We start from the raw sequence: 25,202 nt of genomic DNA, 5'->3' as shown, positions 1-25,202 counted from the left end.
TTGAAAATCTAACCCAAAGGGATTAAAGTATGCCAGTGGGTATTTACTTCTACAAAACATGCTGGAGTATTAATGAATTGTTATGCACAGTTAAACAGTGCTATTCCATAGCAGCAAATATAGTGCATAAAACGAACTGTCTAGTTAAATCATCACATTTTTTTTGTCGATGCACCACAAACATCACCCTAAATGTTCTTAGTTTGCAAATATATCAATGAGTCTTATTTTGTGCACAGCTATTTAAATAATAATCAGCTAAGCATACTTCGGCTGTCTTCCAAACACTGCCCTCTGCCGGATGGAATGTCATTAGCAGCTCTGTTCAAATGCATATATGAGCAGGCTGCCCTCTAGATCAGTGGTCTCCAAAGTGGGGTGTGCACACCCCAGGGGGTGCACAAGACAATCCATTGGGGGGCATGGCAGGAGGAGCGCCGCCGGAGGGGGGGAGAAGGGCGGCTGGAGGTGGGAGGGAACAGCGAGTGGGGAAGCTGCCCTGCCCCTCCCGCAGGCAGGGCCACCTGGAACACAGGGGCTTTAGGGGCGGCAGGGCCCTGAGCTAAGGGGGCCCCGGGACCCTGGCCTGCAGCTCTAAACCCCCTTTCAGAATGCAGCCCTAAGTCCTCTGGCCCGTGGAGGAGCAGGGGCAGCCGCACAGCCAGCGGCAGGAAAGAAGCAGCGCTTTCCCCTTCAAAGCCGGCTGGAGAGAAGCGGGGCTTTGAAGGGGAAAGTACCACTTCTCTCTGGCCGCTGGCTGCGTGGCTGCTCCTGTTCCTCCTGAGTCCTCCGGCCTGTGCTCACAGGGCCACATTCCGAAAGGGGCTTTAGAGCTGCACGCCACGGCCCCGGGGCCCCCTTAGCCCAGGGCCCTGCAGCCCCTAAAGCCCCTGCGTTCCGGGTAGCCCTGCCTGCTGGGGGCGGTGGGCAACTACCAGAATCATGGCTCCTAGAATTGCGGCCATGGGGCGGTGCTGCGCTGCACAGAGCCACCTGTACATCCCCTGCACCAAACAGGAGCTGCCCCAGGTAAGTGCTCTGCACCTCCTGCCTGCCTCAGCCCTGAGACCTCCTCCCGCACCCTAACTCCCTCCCAGACCCCGCACTCCCACCCTGAGCCCCCTCCCGCACCCTCACCCTAATCCAGACCTTCAAATTGCTGTATCACAAAGTATTAAACTAAGATTTTCAGAAATAATGAAGCATATTCAATGACATTGCTTTCACTAAAAATATTAATAATTTTGTTTCTGAGAGCAAAAAGGTTTTTTGTACCGTTAATAAATAAAATACAATAAAAATATTTTAAAAATATTGTTTATTTCATCTTTATCTCATCCTTTTTTAATTGCTATTTTTTGTGTGTTTTATAATGAACATAATGTATTAGCATAGTACAACATGTATATAATTTATACAGAAATAAATATACATATATTGGGGGGGGGGGTGCTCAAAATTTTTTTTACTAATAGGGGTGCGTGATCAGAAAAGTTTGGAGACCATTGCTCTAGAGACCTACATCTTGACCTAAACAAAGGGTTGGGAAACAGGATAGGAAAAAGAAGGAACAGAGAGAGAGAGAATGGAGGAAGAGGAGAAAAGAGCAAGGGAAAAGAACAGATGAAGGCAGCAATAAGGGGAGAATGGGAAAGAAAAGGAAAAATGAAGAAGAGGCAGCTACCTCTGTTGTCATAATCCTACTACGCTGTGAATTTCTCACCAGCATCAGCTTGCAAAAGCTGTCAAGAAAAATTTACCAGCCAAGACGGAAAATCTGCTCACCTAAACTTTTACCACGAGAGGGAGAAGGAAAACAAATTACATGGTTTTACTTACCAGTCAAAAAACAAAAACCCAGCTCACCCTGGACCGGCAGAGTGTTGCCAGGTTGAGGAACGACGTGTCTATGATCCCACATCAGACACGTGTTGCACTGGCTTCTGTGGGGTGGATGTCAGACCTGTTCAAGTGTCATCATGTCGCTGTCCCAGCTAGTTGCCATAGTAGCTAAATATTAACCCCAATGACCAGTATTGCTGTAGTGTGAGGGATCATAATACTAGCTGCCAATGGCAGCAACCTAGAATGTACAGACACCTTTAGACTATCCTGAAACAGCCATGAATTTCACAGATTACAACTATTACTCACTGTGATGGGATAGACAAACCTCAAACTGGACCAGGAAAGAAAGGAGTTAATGGTGTGTTCTGGAGACAGGATACAGCCCATGCTACCCTATAGCACAAATATTACTGTTACAAAGGCAGCGTGCGCCAATGTTAGGGCACTGGAGTGGGACTCAGGAGACCTCAGTTCTACTCCCATCGCTGCCACTGTGTCTCCTTGGGTGACTCACTTCACTTCCCCATGACTCTGTTTCTGCTCCACCATCTGTCTGTCTTGTGTATGTAGACTGAAAACTCTTTCAGGAGGTACAGAAATGCACACAATGGGGCCCTAAGCCCACTTGGGTCCTCTAGTTATTACCATAACATAAATATTACTACTACCAGCATCCTAGCATTAGGGACTGACACCATCAGGTCTCCTCACCTCTACTTTTAACAGTTTCTTTGGGATACCGTTGCTAGTTTCTCTCAGTCTCAGGGAAATACTGAGCTGTAGCATTTCGATGCTGAGTGAAAGGTTTCCAAGGGTCTGCCTACAGTTTCCACTATCGCAGATCCCCTAAGGGTATGTCTACACTACCCGCCGGATCAGCGGGTAGTGACTAATCTATCGGTCTAGACGCAATACATCAATCCCCGAACGCGCTCCCCGTCAACTCTGGAACTCCACCAGGGCGAGAGGCAGAAGCGGAGCCGACGGGGGAGGGCGGCTGTTGATCCCACGCCACAAGGACGCAAAGTAAGTCAACCTAAGTTGATCTAAGATACGTCGACTTCAGCTACGCTATTCTCGTAGCTGAAGTTGCATATCTTAGACTGACGCCTCCCCACCCCCCAGTGTAGACCAGACCTAATAGTAGCAGCGCTCGAACAGATTGTTAGGTTTACAGATGACAGTGGTTAAAATGCCTGCAGTCAGTCTATATCTGGGCTCCCACACTAAAGCTGCATCAAGGAACAGTTAATAGTGGAGAATTTAAAAAGAAACATTACTAAAAACAAAGCCTAAGAAAATGAGAAATTAGCCGTGCGGTGTCCCATCAACATCTTCTGCCAAAGTGCCTAACTGCACATTCTTTCTACTTCACCAACCAATAACGTTACACCCAAGTTAACTTCCTGATAATGGTCTTGGTTCTCTGCTCCAATACCACCCCGGTGCAGTGCAGTGTTCTATCCTTACCAAGGTCAGTTCAGTTACACTGGCATAAAACTAGCGTAACACAGTGGAGAATCAGGCCCTGTCTCTTTAAAACTACACACCCTGGATGAAATCCTGGCCCCCCAAAGTCAATGTGAGTTTTGCCACTGACCTTCACATGGTCAAAATTTCACCCCTTCTCTCTTTCTCTTTACTACTGTGAAAAATAAAATAAAATTCTCTGTTAATATCAAATTTTACCATAATTTTAGTAACACAAGGAGACAACTACTAGCATCTAAACTTGGCTAATCTCTTAAAATAACTGTGTTTATTGTACAATTTTAAAGGCAGTAACAACTGCAGGATGGGTTTTAAAATGCCTCTGCACAGTACTACCACAGGCAAAGATTTAGGCTGAAAATAGCATCTCTTTCAGATTCACAGGAGGAAGTGCAGCGGGTTACTGTTTTTCAAGAACCACACACCAGTTTCCCTGATCATAGTAACTTTTTTGAATTCTTACGCAATCCAGGCTTTTGCAGGCTGCTTCCAGTTCTCCTTCACAGAACACATGATAATAACGGTGGAAAACAGGACTGAATTCTTGCAATTCCTTAGAACTAGCTGGAAGCTGAAGGGCTTTGACACATTCCCCTTTCTTGTTAGTGCCCCCTTTCAGGTGCCAGGGAACCAGCACATCTTGAGAACGAAAGGATGTTCTGTTAGTATGAACAGGCAGCTTGGAGTTAATTCCCTGCTTTGCATTGCCGCCTTTGTCCTTAGAGTCATTAAGGACTCGGTCAGAACATGCTGAGTCTTGGCTATCGTCATGCATTTGATCACAGAACAATCCCCAGGCTATATCAGTATTGATTTCCTCCTCTTTCCCTTTACTAGCTCTCTTTTCCTTAAGGTACTTTGACTTCTGTTTGTTGTATTCCTGTTCCATTGCCCAGACGTAAATGAGTGCCTTTCCGCCAGGCTTTAGGAGCCGGGCTAATTCATGGACAGCAGCCAGTCTTCTCTCCTAGTAATGAAAAGACTCAATGAGCACATATGAAGTTAGTACATAAGCAGGAACACAATGAAATGGAACTGACAGCAACACCACTGCTGCAATGAACAGAAATGATTCCTCCCTGCTCTACCCCCAAGTACAAAACAGGCTGGAGATTTTTTTTTCCATCCTACTCTTTGGTTATGTGTTCATAGCCTGACAAAAGTGAGCATACTCCCCACTAGTGGGTGATGATGAGTAAGGGGGCAGGGGAGTAATTCATTCATAATATAGTCAACCACTACACACACGGGCTAGGCCAAAGCTGCATGGGAAATACTTTTTGTCTACAGTATGTGGTAACATCAACTGTATTGATTTTATTCATTTTTATTACAAGTAGCACTGAGAGGTGCCAGTTAAGATACAGGCCCCACTGTGCTAGGTGCTGTACAAACACACAGTCCCTGCCACAAAAATCTTACCATCTAAATAGACAAGATAGACGAAGTGTTGTGATCCCCACTTTATAGATGGAGAATTGAGGCACAAAGTCTCAGACTGAGCCAGGAATTTAAGCAATGTCTCCTGCGTCCTAATGCAGGGTTCTCCTCTCAAATGTCATTAATTGTAACAAGAACAAAATGAAACATAGATGTCTACACAATCAAACCAAATTCTTAAAAGAAAGTGGAACAATACCCTGGGGGTCTGCACAGAGTGGGGAAATGACCGGGACAGCAATACCACTGCAGATTCTGAGATCTAAGGAAGTCTTTGAGTTGTAATACAGATATATTGGAATCTTATCACCTAGGACAGCACCCAGCAAGCAATAGGAAGTAACTGGAGAAGCAAAAGTAGCTGATAAGGAGAGGGAAGCACATGAAGACAATTTGTCAGGAGGAGCAGAAATGAATGAGGTTAGCTGGTGTGCTCTGCCTGCTGATCATCATACTAAACTCAGTCATTTCTCTGTCTACTATGTCCTTCTTCCATTCTGTCTGTCTTCTTCACCTGTTTCTCATCATCTGCTTAGACTGTAAACTCTTAGAGGCAGGGACTCTACTTGACGTGTACTGTGCATACAGAACCTAGCACTTTGGGGCCCTAATCTTTGATGGATGATTCTAGGAGCTACTGCAATACAAATTATTACTATTATTTATATTTGTATTATAGTAGTGTCTAGAGGCATCAGCCCCATTGTGCTAGCCACTGTATAGACTCATTGCAAAGAGATGATACCTTCCCCCATAGAGCTTACAGTCTAAGTAATCTAAACAAATATTAAATCTACACAATAACAACATCATCAAGGTGCAGCACAAGCTGATCTTATCACCCACCCCACATGTAACATCTCTTCACCTTTTGATCCTTTTAATGCCACGGAGCAAGGAAAGTGTTGAAAGTTTTTGAGGAGGAAGGAGTTGCAGGAGACAAGAAGAGAAAGGAATCAGAAGGGATGACGTGGCTATAGCCATGCCCTCAGGCCTTCATCCTCCCTGTCCATACCCTCTCCTCTTTTCTTTCCCTCCCATTTCCTTTTGCTCCCACTTTCTCTCCTCTTCTGAGATCTTCTTTTGCCATTCACTTTCTAATGGGACAAGCTGGTGACCTCTTGTGAGATCTACAGATGTGAGAGTGGACTTACTGCTGTTGAAAAATGGTGGATTACAGCGATGGAGATGCAGGCGTCACAAGAACTATTTCGAACTGGCACAGACAACGCGTCACAGACAAAAGCCTGGAATTTCTTTTCTCCACAGATGTCCACCAAGTTTTGGCTACGATCACAGCCAATCTGTAACAGAAAGGGTATTGTTAAACTGCTGGTTTTCACAGGAAGAAAAGTTACAAGTTACAAGAATGGCTCCATCAGTCTCTTCTGTTCAGACACTACACTGGATACATTTTAGTAAAAAAATAAGTTTTAGTTAAAAGGAGAAAAAAAAAGTCCACACTATTTTTCTGTTGCTGCTCATTTAAAATTGGCTTGTGGGGCACTGGACTCTAAAGCTGTTGATTATGGATCCTTGATTCTGAAAAGCACGAATCAGAATAGCCTTGGGACTGCTTGGGATAGTTCTCAAGGTACCCAGGTTATGAACCACCTTGTTACTTCCTGCCTCCAGCATGAGGGAGCCTTGCCTGTGCTAACTGGGGATTTGCTCCATAACACCACTAGCCTGCCTGGCACTCAAACACTCTCCTCTGGGCAATGCCAATCCCGTCTTTACCTTGCCGATTAACAAACGATGTGCCCCAGTCCCCTTGAAATACTCCCCTGTGATATCCATCCTGACACTGGCTACTCACAGAAATCCCACATCCCCTGCTCTAAAAGGAACAGTGCACCCTTATATCACCACTCCTGTATCATGCACAGTACTTGTGAGCACTTATAATAAAACAAAAAAAGCTTTAATTAAGAAAGAATAGAGATTCCACTAGACAAGAGAGATGGAAACAAATGGTGACAACAGAAGACAAAATCATACAACGCAAATTACGGCCTGTGCTTATTAATGACCTTTCCTATTTAATAAATAGGTTTTCCCCAACCCAAAAGTTCAGTCTGTTGCAGAGCTGGCTGGCTTCCTAGGAACCAGGATCCAAGCTTTCATGACCCCCCACCCAAGATAGTTCCTCAATGAATGGATGCAAAGTGTCTTTCTCCACCCTGTGAGATACTGAATCAGTCTGTTGTCTTTACTCACAGCCAGGGTGATTTCTGGTGTGAAAGTAGAATGAATTATATTGTAAAAATAAGAATGGATTAAAGAAATGCTGTGTGTACCTTTAAGCAAAAGAGCTGAATGGCTGCAATCCAGGTGTCAGGAATGCAGACATTAAGGTAAAACAATTGCTCTATTTAAGGGTGTAATAAGCCTCTGTCCCAAATCTGGACCTTAGCGTCCAAAATCTGGGTGCTTAGCATGAACCTCCAAGCTTAATTACCAGCTTGGATCTTATCTCGCTGCCACCAATCAGGATTCTGAGTACCTGATAAACTCTCTGGTCTCCCCAAACCTTTCCCTGGGGGACCCCCAAGACTCAGATGCCCTGAGCCTCCAACAAAGGGAAATAACCCACTTCCCTTCCTGCTCTTTACTTCCTCCCAGATTTTCCCGCCCTGGGGATACTAGGAGATTTCCCTGCTTCAATCCCTTGAAACACAAAACAGAGAGGACGATTTACCTTCCCCCCTCCTTCTTCTCCCCCCTCCCAGTCTTTCCCTGAGAGAGACAGTACTCCTGGCACAGAGATTCCTATCCCCTTGCCTTAACTAGGAAAAGAAAATCCAACAAGTTTTAAAAAGAAAGCTTTATATAAAAAAGAAAGAAAAAACACATGACATGGTCACCGCATCAAGATGACATAACACAGGGCTATTGCTTAAAAGAAAATATGAATAATCAGCCTTATTCAAAAAGATATCCAATTTAAACATTCCAGCAACTCCACACATGTAAATACAAAATACAATATAAACCTATTGCTTTTCCTTTTGTACTCACGACTTGGGAACAGAAGGGTAGAAAGAAGCTTGGAGATAGAAAAAAAAAAAGCTCTTCCCTCATAGCCGAGAGAAAACAAACAGGCAGAACAAAGACAAAACACACCCAGAAGTTCCCTCCCTCACTTTGAAAAATCCGCTTTCCTGATTGGTCCTCTGGTCAGGTGTTTGGTTCCCTTTGTTAACCCTTTACAGGTAAAAGAAACATTAACCCTTAGCTATCTGTTTATGACAGGGCCATTGGTGAAGTTCTAGCCTTAGATCGATAAGAGTTAGTAAGGAAGTAGGATATGCATGCTGTGTCCCAGGTAAATTTCACAGTTTTGCTCTCTTTGTCTCTTTGTTTAGTTCCTGCCCTTTTATTTGTATAAATAAGATAGTTTGTGTCTTGCATGGGGCTCACATTATCTGGGTGTTATTAGCAGAGCGCTGTGCTAATAAAACAGAGTGGTCTGACAAACTAGGAGTCCTGAGTCTAACTTTGACAATTGTCTGGTATAATGTTCCCTTTTTACCTCCAAGTGGTTTCAGTTGTTGGCAGTTGTCTTTTGTGGTTTTCCATTGACTGTTCAGAAATGGGACAAAGCTAGACAATCCCGGACTAACCAGGGAGAGATGATAACTCCCTCCTGCTTAAATGGGTCATCACCGAGTCATCTGATTCCCTGGTGACTAACTTTTACGCCAAATCTATAAGGCATCATTTCAATATAGTTATATTATTCCTTACATATTACCCGTACACACATCTTATAATGATTATGAGTATTAATAAGTTACAAGCTTTCAGTAGAGATCTCACATGCTATCCTGTATGGATAAATACCATGACAGTGGTGTATTAGGTGTCGTGAGTTTGTCATATCTGAGGCATGAGTTGCTTGAAAAGAACAGGGAACTCTTTGCCAGTTGGCCGCAATGGGCCTCTGTGTCACACTGCTCCAACTTACATTATTGACATTTGGTCCTTAAGGTAGATAGGAACAGGGGAATGGAGTTCTGCCCTGCTCCTGATATTCCTCCTCTTCCTTCCAGCGGTTGCCTTTACACAGGGAGGAGTACCTGTAGCTTCACACAGTCCTTCATCACAGGAACAGTTCATTGGCTACTTATTATCCAACCACTCTGCACCATGTGAACTCTGCAACGTGTCTGACTGGTAACCCCTTAGGTATTTAAAAACGTGGGTAATATCCAACAGCTAAACTCCTGTATCAATGGTAAAACTCTCATTCATTGACTTCACTGGAGCCAGGATTTGGCCCCTAGATACCAAATTTTTGTCCGATAAAATTTGAAATTGCTAAAATACTGAACTCCCCAGAGTTGGATTTTCCAATGGAATAAAGCAATTGAGCTCTAACTCTGGTGGTGCTGCTACTCATGTCGCTATAGTAATTGCTATGAAGATTCACTGCGCATCAACATTTCCTAGTTTCTATTTGAGTACAGGAATGTGAAATGTGTCGGTATAGACTTTCCAGCCCCAAAATATCATCACAAATACAACTGTTGGAATTGAATGCACAGTATATACCAAAGGAGATGGGCCACAGGGTCAGTCTTAGGGCAGATTTCATATATGGTATTTCCTTAGTTTGTACCTTCCTCTGCATTCAAGACAAGAGTGAAGAGAAACAGCATCTACAAACATCCTTTTACATGCCTTACATCAAAAGAATAAATCAGCGATGAGGAAGGAACTTCTGTAAAACATACCTGCAGTGATGCATGCATCTCTTTGATTTCCAGGTCTGCCACCTGTATTGAATTTAATAATCAAGCTACCAAAATATATTCCAAATGCATGTTGGCTGGAAATATTAAATTTATTTTTGTTTTAAATAATCATCGATAGGCAGATAAAGGAAAACAAAATTCCTAAATAATATTTGCTGGCAGTATTTGTTTTATTTGAAACCAAAAGAATTCCAAGTCAGCCTGAATGGGAGAAGAACAGCAAACATGTTCCGACGAATCAATTTACTAAAGGTGACAGCATAGTTTAAATTTAAAAAATCTCCACTGCATTAATTTGTAAAAATTACTAAATGGAGAGAGAGTGTAAGAAAGAGCTGAGTTATCCATAATAACATCATATTTTCTGGGTTCAATCTAGCTTAGTTTTTGAGTGTACAATTAAGACTTGTTTGCAAATATCCAGCCAAATTTTGTGATCTGACTCAAGCAAAATTCCTATTGACCTCAGTAAAAGTTTTGCCCAAGTGAAGAAACTGCAAGATTTGGGCCAAAGTAAATGTAGCTGTTGCGAAAAGTGCTGAATTGACAGCTCAGGAAAATGGAATCCTTTTACACAATAAAAGCCAGGTACAGCATGGACAGTGACACTGCAAATTTGCACACACTGCCCTGCCCAAGTGCCTCAGTACAGCCCTGAAGGGATCAATTTAATGTTGTTCAATTTCTATTTAATCTTTGGCCTCTCCACTGAGTTTACCAAAACCTGAGCCAAAAGATGCCTAATTTGGCTGGTGATTGATAGGAGGAGGACACTTGTCCATGAAGAAGTAGGCAGAGATCCCAACTTGTTTCAGATTGAAAACCAGTGGTAGTATCTTCTAATCACTCTCGCCCTGAGCTGAATTCGAACTTATGCGATAGGCTCAACAGCTCATTACCAGTCTGTCACAGAATCCCCTGCAGTTTCTCCTACAGGGGCTGGCAGAACCTGACCATTCCCAGTTACCTACACTGAGTGGTTCCAGCTTTCCTTTGAGTGCCACCCTGCGTTGGGCTTAATTGCAGGTTCTGACTTTCGTCTGTCCAGGTGGGTGTTCCACCCCTGCTCTGCCTGAGGCCTCGCCCCTGCTCCATCCCTTCCCCCAAGGCCCCACCCTTGCCCTGCCTCTTCCCACCCCTGCTCCACCCCGTCCCCATAGACATCACCCCAACTCACCCCTTCCCACTCTGCCCCCTCCTCTGAGCACACTCGACCCTCGTTCTGCCTCTTCCTGCCCCCGCTCTGCCCCTTCCCTCAGCACCTCCCACCCACCGCCAAACAACTGATTACTGGGGCCCACCAAATAGCAGATTTTTTTTTCCATGTGTGCTCCAGCCCTGGAGTCGAAGCCTATGACTTTGATCCTTCCTTTTAAGGAACTGCCCCCTCCATGTTTGACAGGCCTCAGAGGTATACTCAGCTAGGACAGACTGTGCTCTGAGGAGCTCTTTAATTCCCTTCTGACTGGGGTAGGATCTTATTCCACAATACACCCACTCACATCTAAGGACAATTTGGCCCTACACTTGTACAGCAGAAATGGGCATGGTAGTGTGAATTAAATAAAAACCACAGAAATGACCTTGAAAGAGACCACACTGTACATTAATGAAATCCAGTGACCCGAAACTAACTGAGAAGAACAAACCACATGACAGCCAGAATGTGAAGTCCTAATTTGCATCTAAATTATATGAAATAATTGTGAAGTCAGGCTTACTTATGTCATACTTATTAAAGTGAATCCACTGCCCAAAACAAAAAGATTGTAACATGTTGATTACAATGCATAGCGGATCTACAAAAAAGTTCACTAGGCTTAATATAACATTGTAGTCCATGTAATTATGATAGAACCTATGTGGATATGCATAAGGACCGAACACAGATAATTACCATAAATCTGTCTGTTATGGGAGTTAAGCAAGTTTAAGATCCTTACCAGGATAAGCATGGGATGACTTTTTTTGTATATAGTTATCAAAGAATTATAATTACAATATTCCATCATTCCTTCCTTTCCTCACTATTACAGAAAATAACAGTGAGGACCGCATCCCTTGCTGAACAAAACAATATTTAGAAACTTATCTTGACCCAAAAAACCCAAAATGCTCCCCGTTATACATAGGGCATTTTCTTAATTATTTATTTTATTTTTAATCAGAGAGAAGCATAAGGGAGAGGGTCTGCTAGATGATAATATAGGGCACTTCTCTGTCCCCAAAATGCTTTGTGAACATGAAACTTCACCATATCACTCTGATGGTGAAGTGATATTTTTCCCTAGCTCACCTCAACAAGTCAGTGACAGAGCTGGACACAGGAGCCCAGAGTTCTGACTCCCTGTCTCTGGCTGTAAATGCCAGACAACACCTCACAGGACAAAAGTGCCTCCCCACTGTGAAAAAAAAATACTCATAAAAATAATGGGCCACTCCACTGAACTCACCCAGTTTACACTAGCTGGGGATCTGGCTCATTGTTTTTAAAAGACCTAAGCCAATGTGTATTCATTTTGAAGTGATACAATATGTGTATAGTTCTCACACTGTAAGCTATAAAATTATTATTGTGTGTCCAAATATGTGGTAGGAACCTGACAAAAATGGGTGAAGACATCAGACAGCTGTACAATGCTAAGCTTCTGAATGGTCTTCCTCTTGCATGTCTATGCAGCACCTAGCCCATTTTGTGAGCCATCACAGCCTAGATAACTAATAATACTCCCGAAAATCCCTGAGGTCGTCGGTTAGTTCCTCAGCCAGAATCATCATCTCCTGTTTATCCTTCTACTCCTCTGGTTCTCACTATATGCTCTCTTTGGAAGACCTCTGGGGCTTGACCTGCTACCACTTCTGCTAGTCTCATTTCTTTCCTCTTGTTGCGCGTTATGCGATGAAACCCCATCTCTTTCCAGGATTTTTCACCCTCGGTCAGAGCTCTCAGAATTTAAACGCAATCTCTGTAAGAAAACCAAAGTTTATGGGGAAGCCCCAGTACTATTTTTACATTGGCCTGATACAGGTGTTTTGATAATTCCACTGACCATCCTTTTCTTACCCCAGAGTGGGGCATGTCCTTCTCTAATGATTCTCACTAAGGTTACTCTACACAACCTGTGGCAGTGAGCCTCCAAGCCCAGGTCAAGAGACTCAGACTCTTGGGTGCCACGCTACTGCACTGAATGGGTAGCCAATGAGTCTGAGACCCTCGGTGAGTTAGGGCCTGTCTACCGATTGCATGCGAAGGCTGGATCCAGCTGACTGAGGAAACCTGGTTCAACAGTCAGGAAGACGATGACAGCAAGCGTTGTGGAACGCTCAAGAGCACGACAAGACACGTAGGCGTCCTGGTCATCCACTGCGCCCTGCCCTATCTCCAGGCGTCTCGACTCTTGTCCTGCTACTGGATACAGATAGGACCTGGGAAAAGAGAGTGAGGTTGACGTCGCGCAACTCTCCCTCACTTTAATCCAATTCACGCGCAAGTCTCGACATCATGTCATATCACATCATATCAAGTCCTGTGGGGATGGGCAAGCGACGAAGCAGCAGGTGTGGATACAATGGGAGCTGTAGCCGCGGACCTGCACACAGGTGGCTCAGGTATAATGGTCGTTCCTCACTGACAGAAGCAGCAGTGGAGCTCGGCGTCTTCTTGAGCGACTGAGCAGCCGTATTCAGGATTGCACTGCTCACCGCCATAGAATGAGGAGGGGGCTAGAAAAGGTGCCCTAAACATTGTCTGCTTCACCTTACACCCTGGCCAGCATGGGCTGTCAACAAAACAGCATGGGCTGTCCCATTAAAGCTGTCAACAAAAACAAAACAGAGTGACACCGATCATCATTGGGACATGGAATGTGCACATGCTACTGGACAACATCACGGCAGACAGACTGGAGAGAAGAAAAGCACTTGTCGCCAGAGAGCTTGCATGCTACAACACTGACATTGCAGCCCTTAGCAAAACTCACCCTGCTAACGAAGGACAGCTGTCCGAGTCAGGCAGAGGCTATACATTCTTCTGGAGTGGCCGCAACAGTGATGAGCGTTGCGAATCTGGAGTTGGCTTCGCCATCAAGAATCATCTTGTTCGGAAACTTGCCAGTCCCCCCAAGGGTGTGAATGACTGACTCATGACAATGCAGCTTTGTCATAAGCATAATTCCTAATTCTGAACCTTAGAGTCCAAAATGTGGGTGCCTGCATGAAACCTCCAAGCTTAATTACCAGCTTGGATCTGATAGCGCTGCCACTAGCCAAAACAGTGCACCGCACAGACAAGCATGATCCTGCTTGGCGATTTTAAACAGCAAGAGTCAGGATGCAATTGCCGCAGCCTGGGAAGTACGAGTCATCGGGGAAAATGAAGTGGGAAAGTGTAACAGCAATGGCCTGTTTACTGCTGAAGCACTTGAGTGCAGCACAGACCTTCTGATCAACGCAATCAGAGTCTTCCACCTCCCTACCCGTAACAGGAATTTGTGGATGCACAGTCTCTGTTCCAAGCAACTGGATCTGACGAACTGGGAATGTGTCTCAGTCAATGTTTTAGAGCTGAATACTGTGTTGGTGCTCAGTGTCCTCCCATGGCAGTTCTTAAGTATCTGGCAGAGCAAAGGGCCAGTGCACCTAAATGCCTGACCCTCTGCTCTAGCAACTGATGGCCTGGGCCCCTCCCCTGCAAAGGTGCCAACTGAAGGTGTTGGAGACAAAGAGATCAGGTGCCTCCTGGCCCGGGGGAAAGGAAGCTGAGCAGAGAAGAAGAGGGCTGGAGGGGGGTTGTCTGGAGCTGCCTGGGACTGGCTGAAGGGCAGACGTGGGGGTCTGGCTCACTGCCCCCCAGAATGGACCCGGCCGAGGGGTCCGGTTCGAAGTATCTACAAGCTCTGTTTTAGACCCTGTTCCTGTCATCGAAATAAACCTCTGTTTTACTGGCTGGCTGAGAGTCATGTCTGACTGCAAAGTGGGGTGCAGGACCCTCTGGCTTCCCCAGGACCCCGTGGGTGGGCTCGCTGTGGGAAGCGCACGGAGGGGCAGAGGATGCTGAATGCTCCAAGGAGAGACCAGGAGGTGAAGACATGTGAGCTTCTTGCCCTGCAACAGTCTGCTCCAAGGGAGAGGAGGCTCCCAAAGTCCTGACTGGCTTTGTGGGGAATCTTCAAGAGCATCGCCAAAGGGGACTCCGTGACACTGGCAGTCTGATCGAACTATGTCGATCATCAGGAGAAGGGATCAGACTATGATGTCAGGGATACAAAAGCTATGTGCGGCGCTGATGTTGGATGGATCACAGGCTCATTAGTATCAAAATGAAGCTCTCTAACTCATGACACGGAAGATTGCGACCACAAGGAATGTAGGCTCTCAAAAGGATCAATGTGTCAAAGCTGAAGAACATGCCGCATCACTGAAATCTAGTTAGAAGACCTAGAATGAATTTATTTGATGACTTCGTATTGAGGATGACGCTGAGAAAGACTGGGAGCGATTCGCAACACTGTCCATACAGCTCATGCTCGAAGGTATTGGGGCCCTCCACACGCAGTGCCAGACTGGTTTGACGAAAAATGATGTGCAGAAATCCAGGCCACTTACTGCTGAAGAAGCACAAGCCTGCATCGTGCATATCAGAACGACCCATCCTCAGCGGCAAAGAAGACCGCCTTTATCAACGCTGCGCAGAACTGTAACAGAACCAACTGGCAGAACAATGCGGAATTTGTGGCTGAGCGCCCAAAGCAGATGAAATACAGGGTGTTATGCGGACAGGAATGACTATAAGCAGTTCTATGAAGCCTGACACACTCTAATGGTCCACAGTCTTCTGGGAGCTTTCCCCTCCTGAACTCTGATGGCAGCTGTGCTCCTTACAGAGAAGACGCAGATTCTCCAGAGATGGGCTGAACATTTTGAAGCAGTTCTCAACTGCCTCAGTCATCAATGATGAGGCCATTGACAAGATGCCCAGGTTGCAGTCAATGACTCCAGGATGCTTCACGCAGAAGAGGACGAAAGTGAAGAAAGCCATCAACAGCTGTCAAGTGGCAAAGCCCCAGGTCAGATGCCATACCAGCAGAGGTGTACAAAGTCGGTGGACCCTGTGCTGCTACGGAAACTCACTGAGACTGTTTCAGTCCTTCTGGAAGCAGGGATCCATTCCACAGGAATTTAGAGACGCGTCCATCGTGCACCTCTATAAGAGGAAGGGCAATCGCCAGGTATGCGACAATCACCGTGGAATCTCGCTGCTCTCTACAGCGGGGAAAGTTCTTGCACGAGTTCTGTTGAACTGATTGATCACTCACCTGGAGCAGGGCTTACTGCCAGAATCACAGTGCGGCTTCCGCAAGGGATGTGGGACTATTGACATGATCTTCGCTGCGCGTCAGCTACAGGAGAAATGTCAAGAACAGAATCGTGAACTCTACACAACTTTTGTGGACCTCACGAAAGTGTTTGACTCTGTCAGTCGCCAGGGCCTGTGGAGGATCATGTTGAAAATTCGGCTGTCCAGACAGATTCATACGAATGGTACGTCAATTTCATCACGGTATGATGGCTCGTGTCCTGGATGACGGTGAAACATCTGAGGCCTTCCCAGTCACAACGGTGTCAAGCAAGGGTGTGTGTTTTAGCACCCACTTTGTTCAGCATGATATTCTCTGCCACTCTGACTGATGCCTTTCACACTGCACTGAAGGAGTAGGCCTGAAGTACAGAACTGACGGGAAACTATTCAATCTGAGGCGACTGCATGCCATCACCAAGGTGAAGGAAACTACTTCGAGACTTTCTCTTTGCCGATGATTGTGCTCTGAATGCTAGTACAGAGCCAGAAATGCAAGCCAGCATGGACAAGTTTTCATCTGCATGCAACAACTTCGGTCTCACCATTAACATCAAGATGACTGAGGTCATGCACCAGCCAGCTCCCCGCGCTCTGTACTCAGAACCGTCCATCAATGTAAATGGACAGAGACTTCAGGCAGTGAACGACTTCACGTACCTGGGCAGTACCCTTTCCCGAGCAGTGTCAAATCGATGATGAAGTAAACTGCAGAATTGCTAAAGCCAGCTCTGCATTTGGCCGATTGCACTCCAAAGTCTGGGAACGTCGAGGGATCAGCCTACCAACAAAGCTGAAGGTCTACCGAGCAGTGGTGCTTCCAACTCTGCTGTACGCCTGCGAGACGTGGACTGTCTATCAGAGTCATACACGAAGGCTCAATCACTTCCACATTTCCTGTCTGTGAAAGCTTCTAAAAATCAGATGGCAGGACAAAGTCCCTCATACTGAAGTCCTTACCAGAGCCAGTCTGCTGTCAGTTCACACACTGCTGATGAGAGCCCAGACATGATGGGCCGGACATGTCGTGAGAATGTCAGACGAGCGCATTCCTAAACAGCTCTTCTACGGAGAACTCACCCCGGGAAAGCGCTCCCATGGAGGACAAAAGAAGTGATTCAAGGACACGCTGAAGACCTCTTTGAACTCCCTCGAGATCAACACCGCCACATGGGAAACCCTCTCACTGAACCGTCCAGCATGGCGCAGCCTCATTCACACAGGCAGTAATACCTCTGAAGCCAGGCATACTGCTGAGGCTGAAAGAAAGCGTGAGCTGCGCAAGTCCAGAGCTGCCCGCACATCATCAACAGTGCCATCACATGTCTGCCCAATGTGTGACAGGACGTTCCACACCCAAATCGGACTGATCAGTCATCTTCAGACGCACAGCGCCCTGTCATCGAACGAATGAGTTGTTGAGGTCTTCATCAATAATGATGGACGAACATCATCATCACTGCACTGAAAATAACTGTAGATGCTGCAGCTTGAGCTGGAGCTCGGGCTCTGAAACCTGGGGCAGGGGATGGACTTTAGAGCCTGAGCCATAACTTAGGAGTGCTATCTACACAGCTATTTTTATCACGATAGCATGAACCCCATGAGCCTGAGTCTGTCACTTCCCAGGAGCCTGGGCTCAGAAGCTCTTTGCTGCTGGCTGATAGACATACCTTACGTGATGCTGGTTCTCATGCAGCAAGATAACCATATCCCTATGGCATGACCTTGCAGCCGACTGTGTAAACAGGACATGGCATGCTCAGTCTAAATGCATAGGAGCTTATTCCTCTTTCCCCAGGGGTTCTCTGCAGCATTTCTATATATAGTTATATATTTTAAGGCCAGGGAGGCCCAGTATGATCACCCAGAATGATCTGCAAAACACAGATCATAGAATTTCACCCAGTGATTCCTGCATCAAGCCCAGCACTTCTGGTTGAGCAAAGGCATCTCTTTTGGAAATTCATTAAATCTTGATTTAGATGTTTGAAGTGATGGAGAATCCATCACATCCCTAGGTAAGTTGTATATTTTTAAGAGTTCCCCCTTTTCTTATCCGTTTTGGGAATCCTTTCAATCTTATTTCAGCAAAACAAGCTTCTTGCTTTGAACCACCTGAAGTCTCTTATCTGCATCAGGTACTGTAGATGAATGTTCAGTTGAGCATGCCTCAAGTCTAATCATTCTAGCAGCCAGGAGTTTTAAACCTTTTATTATTTCCTTGAAGGGGGCTTGCATCTCAGGTTTAACTGGTTTTATTTTAGATAGCAATCCCCTAATGGCTGCCTTTGTGACACACACATTCTTATCTTTCTCCATTATTCTTTGTGAATAGAACACTGGCTCACAGGGAGTTCCACAATGGATGCTGCTACTTCTCTCTGGTTGCTTGCAAAAAAGCACTTAATGTAAGCATTGCATTTCTGTACAATCCTTCCAGAGTTGCAATCTTTAGACACTTGTTAGTTGCAGTTTCAGGGTCTTCTTGATTTTCTAAGGCCTCAGCTACACTTCAATTTCAGTCACAGATGTAGATTCACCAGGACAAGCCACTTAATGTAGACATGGTTTACACTAGCGTATCCAACTCTGTTTTACACCAGAGTAAGCTGCACTGGCAAAAATCATGTCTGAACTGGGGGATGCAGCTGGGCAGCTGAAACCCCATTGTAAACAAGTTCTTAGTCACTTTAACGGCTACATGTGGGCTGTGGAAGAGCAGCGCTGCCTAGGAGCAGTCCGTATAACCCTTTAGACTGAAGAGAGAAATGGAAGAACAAAAGGGAAGTTATAGGGAAGGAAGGTGAGGATGGAGAAAAATGGGCAGAGTGGTGATTTGTAAGCATTTCCGTCAGCCCCACAGGCGGATTCTTTGGGGGTGGGGTGGGGAGGAGCATGAAGCAGACCTATTGTCACTACTGGGCTTCTAGCAGCCCAACTGCCATGGTTTCATCCAGAGATGGCTGCATTTCAGTGGTGAGTAAAAGGATTCTAATAGCATATAGTTAGTAAAGTCATGTGGAATGGAACATGGGGACAAAAAATGCTAAATAAAGATATTATTAATGGCATCACAACCTGGGAGAGGCTAAGTCCTCAGCCAAAATTAGGTAGAGATAGATAAAAACACTATTAAGTTGCTGTGACAGAATACACCCCTGTGTTCACACACTACATGTTGTTGTAATAATGTCTGTACAAGGAATGCCTTGTGAGGTATCATTTAAAAATTCATAATTTGCTGATCAATAATATGGCAAAATGCACATAGCAGTGTTGTATATAAAGTTATGAACATAAGCTGAAATCATGACTGAAGTATGTTTCCCAGATAAGTCTGGGAAGTGGCTAAACCAATTCCTCGGAGACAGAGGGCAAGTTGACGCCTCAGCCAGGTGTCAACAAGGCTAATGGACCATTTCCTGCTAAGTGGCCATTCTTTGGCAAGGGAGGGGGCAGCAGGGACAAAAATCTACATCTTAGCAAAGGAACAGCATGGAGTGTCTTTTCTTCACCAGACTGCCTGTAGCCTTGCTCCCAGCTGGAAATGCTTCTCAGAGGGGGGACAGGACTGTAAAAAGAAGGGGAAGACACCCCAAAACACCCCTTTCTCTTTCTCCCTGCCACCTCATTCTTCACACCTGAGAAGACAAAAGGAGACAGCCATTGGACTCTGGAAGGATCTAGACCTGAAAGTTTGGGCAGTAATCTGCTGGAGCATATGGTGAGAAAGTCTGCTTTGCAACTAAGTTAGTTTCTTAAGTAGATACTAGTAAACGTGTTATCTTTATTTTTTCCTTATAACCATTCTGACTTTTATGCCTCATTACTTGTACTCATTTCAAATCTCTCTCTCTTTGTAGTTAACAAACTTGTTTTATTGCTTTCTCTAAGCCAGTGTGTTTAAATTGAAGTGTCTGGATAGCTATTAAAAAAAATAAAATGGCATATTATTCCTTTAAAGGAATACCAGACTGAATACATTTGTACTGTCTAGGAGAGGGCTGGACAGTACAGGACAGACATTTCTGGGGGAAGATCTGGGTCTGGGGGTGGGAGGGCAGTGTTGGGGTCACCCTGCCACATAGCCCAGGCTGGTAAGAGCCATAGCGAGGCTGGCTGGCTGCGGCACCCACAGAAATAGCTGGGAGTGACACACATGCCAGAGGCTGTTTGTGAACAATCCAAGTAGGAGGCTGTAGCAGCAAGGCATTGTAAAGGGCATTCCAGGTTACAGAGCCAGGGTGACACAGCTGCTCATTAGTCTGGACTGTGCCCCGGTATATCACAGTATTTCATCATTACGTATATTCTTTGTACTTTACCTCATTATAACTAACTCCACCTGGTGGAATTAGTTCATTTAAGTCTCTTGGAATCTGACTGATTCAACTCATCAGACACTGATAGAGAGACCGACATCTAATTCTGAAATCCAACCATCAAATGAAATTATATGTCTCCCCAGAGAAATATTTCAGCTATAACTAATAGCATGAGAGTCTCGAGGAACCAAATTACATTTTAGCAAGCGTCCGCACATGCACGCATGCACACACACACACAGAGCAAGAAAGATGACTACAGCCACAGCGAGAGAGAAAAATCCCCTTGCTTTAGCTGGTCTGAGTCAGACCTTTAACATTTCTTTCACGTAGGGTTTTGTTTTCTACCGCACAGAACCAAGATGCCTTTGGAAATAACATGCTGTGTCTAAAATGGGAGGTTCATCTCTCACTGGCATATCATCAGAATCAACTAATATTCATCAGTATGTTCACTTGTTTTGTGCTCCTTGCCCACCTGTTCTTTTGGAGCTCTCCCTTCATCCCCCAGCCACCCCATCCCAAGATCTTTCACTCCTTCAGTTACTCTTTATTGAGAGAGCAGGCAATGGAGGCTCCCCAGAACAGACTGCCTGCCCAGTCTTTAGTCAGTGCAGTCTGACCACTACCCAACATAGAGAACTGGCTCCAGGGATACTTTGTAAGTCAGTTCTTCCTATCTGCTTTCCCATTCCACCAGGTCCACTGAAATGCCATCTCCTCTGGGAAGACAGCATACCGAATGCAGTCCTGATACTTTCACCAACGTGCACTAATAATGCACCAAACCTTTTAATGCCCTTCCTGAAAAAAGGTACATTTTATGTAAAAGCAGCAAAGAATCCTGTGGCACCTTATAGACTAACAGATGTTTTGAAGCATGAGCTTTCGTGGGTGAATACCCACTTTGTCAGATGCATGTGGTGGAAATTTCCAGGGGTAGGTATATATACATGCAAGCAAGCTAGAGATAACGAGGTTGGTTCAATCAGGGCGGACGAGGCCCTGTTCTAGAAGTTGAGGTGTGAAAACCAAGGGAGGACAAACTGGTTTTGTACTTGGCAAGCCATTCATAGTCTTTGTTCAATCCTGAGCTTGATGGTATCAAATTTGCAGATGAATTGAAGCTCAGCAGTTTCTCTTTGAAGTCTGGTCCTGAAGTATTTTTGCTGGCAGGATGGCCACCTTAAGGTCTGTATAGTGTGGCCAGGAGGTTGAAGTGTTTCTCCTACAGCGTTCGGGTTTTTGTATATTGCCATTCCTAATATCTGATTTGTGTCCATTTATCCCTTTTCCGTAGAAGACTGTCCAGTTTGGCCGGAAGTACATAGCAGAGGGCATTGCTGGCAATACGATGGCGTATATTACATTGTGGACGTGCAGGGTAAATGAACCGGTGATGGTGTGGCTGATCTGGTTAGGTCCTGTTGATGGTGTCACTTGGTGTAGATATGGTGGGCAGAGTTGGGCATCAGGTTTGTTGCATGGATTGGTTCCTGAGCTGGAGTTACTATGGTTGCGGTGTGCAGTTACTTGGTGGAGAATATGTTTCAGGTTGGCAGGTTGTCTGTGGGCGAGACTGGCCTGCCACCCAGGCCTGTCGAAAGTGTGGGGATCATTGTCCAGGATGGGTTGTAGATCCTGATGATGCGTTGGCGAGGGGTTTTAGCTGAGGGGACTGTATGTGATGGCCAGTGGAGTCCTGGTTGGTTTCTTTCTTGGGTTTGTCTGTTGCCAGTAAAGAGGCTTCTGGGCTACACAATCTGGCTCTGTTGACTCTGTTTCCCTTATTTTCTCGTGGCGGGTATTGTAGTTCTGAGAACTGTCTTGGTGGAAGATTTATGTAGGTGTGGGTCTCTGTCTCTGAGGGGTTAGAGCCGTATGAGGTTGTACCTCCAGTACTTGGCTGTAAGACAATGGATCGTGTGAGTGTGCCGGGATGGAAGCTGGAGGCATGAAGGTAGGCATAGCGGTCGCGGTAGGTTTCTTCGGTATAGGGGTGGTGTTAAAACGTGTACCATCAGACTTATTTGCTCCGTGGTGTCTAGGAAATGGAACCTCCTGTGATAGATTTGGTTTCCAGACCAAGGCTGATGGCTGGGGCAGAAGCTGTTGAAAATCGTGGTGGTGGAAGTGGTGGAATTTTTCCAGAGTCTCCTTCCCATGGGTCCAGATGATGAAGATGTCATCAATGTAGCGTAGGTAGAGAAGGGGCGTGAGTGGACGGGAGCTGAGGAAGCATTGTTCCAGGTCGGCCATAAAAATACTGGCATATTTTATGTGATACTCCAAAACCTGGCTGATCCTAGACTGGGAGGGGACACGGAGTGGGGAGAAATAGACCCATGTCTCACTGCAGAAAAGGTAAAATGCTATATCAGAATAACTTAATACTTAAATTAAGTAAATCATTAATTAAAGTTTGTAAAATACTTTGAGATCCTTGGACAAAGGGTGCTATAAAAGTGCAAATTTGCTACACTAAAACCCACCATTTTACATCTTATTTATTACCACATTTCTGACTAACGTGAATATTCTTGCCAAGGTCTACTTGATACACTTTCACACAGTCACTGTTCGTTTGCATTTTCCATCAATGTGCCATCCCAATTAAAAATGAAAACTCTGAAAATGCAAGGCTACAATCCCCCTTCAAGTGTATGCTGTAGCCCTTTGAGGGTGCAGTACCTTCCCATGTGCATTCACACATGACCACCCCTACTTCGGCATGCTGGAAATCTGGAGTCAGATCCAATGTCCATTGAATTCAGTAGGAGTCTTTGCACTGACTTCAGTGGGCTTTGAACTTTGGTCATTTTACTGGCCTAGGCTGAAATATGACATTATAAGAAAACAAAAGCCTTGGACATAGATATCAAAGTCGTACTTAAAAACAATGACATAAATGTAACAAAAAACCAGCTAAAAACCCCAGGGAATTGTTTGGTGAAAATCAGTTTCTGTGGTGCCTTAGCATACATTACAACAATGAAATACCTGTGGGAGCCAAAAAAGCACTGGGATCTCATATTTTATCAGGTGCACAATCTTCTGTCAGTGTCTGTCCTAACTAAATGAGGCTCTGATTCCATCTCTCCTCAAAATTCTTCACTTGCATTTCTGATTGTCACACAATTGCTGTTCTCTATTGTAATAGAATAATACAGCCATTACAGCATAGCTGGTTTCGTTGAGTGTGCCCGAACTCATGCTAGTTTCATTGTCACACAGTAATACCTGACTAGACAAGGCTCTGTGTAATCATCTAAAGAAAGTCAAGCAAACACAATAGCACAGACAGCTGTGGGGACATTTTCAGACAGTGCCTAAAGATTAAAACACCATGAGATGTACCTTAACTTTGAATTGCTGTTAGAGCTGCTATTTAAAGTACCCTTTCTAAAAATCAGCTGTAACCTCTATAGCACACTGCCTACATACAGAAACTACTTGTCTCAGTTCCTTCTCTTTGCTTTCCAACATCTGCAGGTCAAAATAATTCAGGCTGCATAGCAGCATCGATATATTTGTGCCTTAATAAAATAACTCAATTTCTCAGAAATGTGTCACTGCCTCCTGTCCTAGAGTATCTGCGTTTAGAGTTCTGAATAGGTGTTATGAATACTGAGAGACCTCTTAAAAGGAACTAATAAGTATTGTCATGTAAGGGCAGACCACAGTTACTGAGAAAAATGCTGGGTCAAATACCTCCCTCAGTAAAGGCGGGAAAATGGAGGAAAGATTTGATTCTCTGTATCTTACTCCTAGGGGAAATCTGCACCAACAAATTAAAAATTATGTGCCAAAAAATTAAAAATTCTGCACACAATATTTTAAAAGCCTGCAAAGTTTATTTCTCAAAATAACACTACATAATCACATCAGTTTAAATTATTTTGGTAATTTATTTCAAAATACCCATCAGCAAGTTTGTCTGAAACAATACAGACACACACAAAAATTCCCCCTGGAGTTGAGTGTTAAAGAAACTCCTATGACAACCCAGTTCCTGTTTCTCTGCAGTGTCTTCTATGCGTGAGCTCTCTTCCGTTGGCAAAGAGCAACTAGATGAGAGATCTTACAGCAGTGCATCTGCATCGGTATACCTGTGCTGCTGTAAGGTCACTAGAATAATAGAATCATAGAAGATTAGGGTTGGAAGAGACCCCAGGAGGTCATCTAGTCCAACCCCCTGCTCAAGCAGGACCAACCCCAACTAAATCATCCCAGCCAGGGCTTTGTCAAGCTGGGCCTTAAAAACCTCTCAGGATGGAGATTCCACCACCTCCCTAGGTAATCCATTCCAGTGCTTCACCAACCTCCTAGTGAAAATGCTCCAGATGTGGCCTCACCATTGTCGAATAGAGGGGAATAATCACTTCCCTCAATCTGCAGGCAGTGCTCCTACTAATACAGCCCAATATGCCGTTAGCCTTTGTCACGGTATAATTCCCCACTCTGAAACTTAGTGCCCAAAAGATGGGGTACCAGCATGAATTCCTCTAAGCTCAGTTGCCAGCTTAGAACCTGTAGCGCTGCCACCAACTAGGAATTCCAGTACCTGGTACACTCTGGTCCCCCCAAAACCTTGCCCGGGGAACCCCAAGACCCAGATCCTCTGGATCTTACCACAAGGAAAGTAAACCCTTTCCCCCACCGTTGCTTCTCCCAGGCTTCCCCTCCCTGGGTTACCCTGGAAGATCAACTGTGATTCAAACTCCTTAACTCACAAAACAGCAGAGAAAATTCACACTTCCCTCCCTCTTCTGTCGCCGCAAACCTACCCGGACTCTCCCCTGAAAGAAAAAGTAATCCTAACAGAGAGAAAATTAACTTCTCTTCCCAACTTCCCTCCTCTCTCTCACCACAAGTCCCTGGTCCGCAATCCAGACGACCAGTCCTCTGGCAGTTCCTCACCAGAATAAAAAAACAACATCAGTTCTTAAACAGAAAAGCTTTTAATTAAAGAAGGAAAAA

At 45.0% G+C, this 25,202-nt stretch overlaps 1 protein-coding gene across 5 annotated transcripts in view; it reads right to left on the bottom strand.

Annotated features, from left to right (window-relative positions):
• Window positions 1-3,575: 3,575 nt before the first annotated feature.
• ALKBH8 (alkB homolog 8, tRNA methyltransferase) overlaps window positions 3,576-25,202 on the bottom strand; it is a 92,584-nt gene continuing 70,957 nt past the window's right edge. For all 5 annotated transcript variants that reach the window (XM_032790713.2, XM_032790711.2, XM_075061696.1 and 2 more), the window contains 2 exons: window positions 5,934-6,083; window positions 3,576-4,306 (listed from right to left, as the gene is read on the bottom strand). In XM_032790713.2, coding sequence (XP_032646604.1) covers window positions 3,740-4,306; window positions 5,934-6,083 — 717 coding nt within the window. In that variant the 3' untranslated portion in view covers window positions 3,576-3,739. The remainder of the gene's footprint in view (window positions 4,307-5,933; window positions 6,084-25,202) is intronic.

The sequence above is a fragment of the Chelonoidis abingdonii genome, chromosome 1 (assembly GCF_003597395.2).
Source record: "Chelonoidis abingdonii isolate Lonesome George chromosome 1, CheloAbing_2.0, whole genome shotgun sequence".
In the NCBI taxonomy this organism is placed as follows: Eukaryota; Metazoa; Chordata; order Testudines; family Testudinidae; genus Chelonoidis; species Chelonoidis abingdonii.
This window is presented reverse-complemented; position numbering and strand designations above follow the sequence as displayed.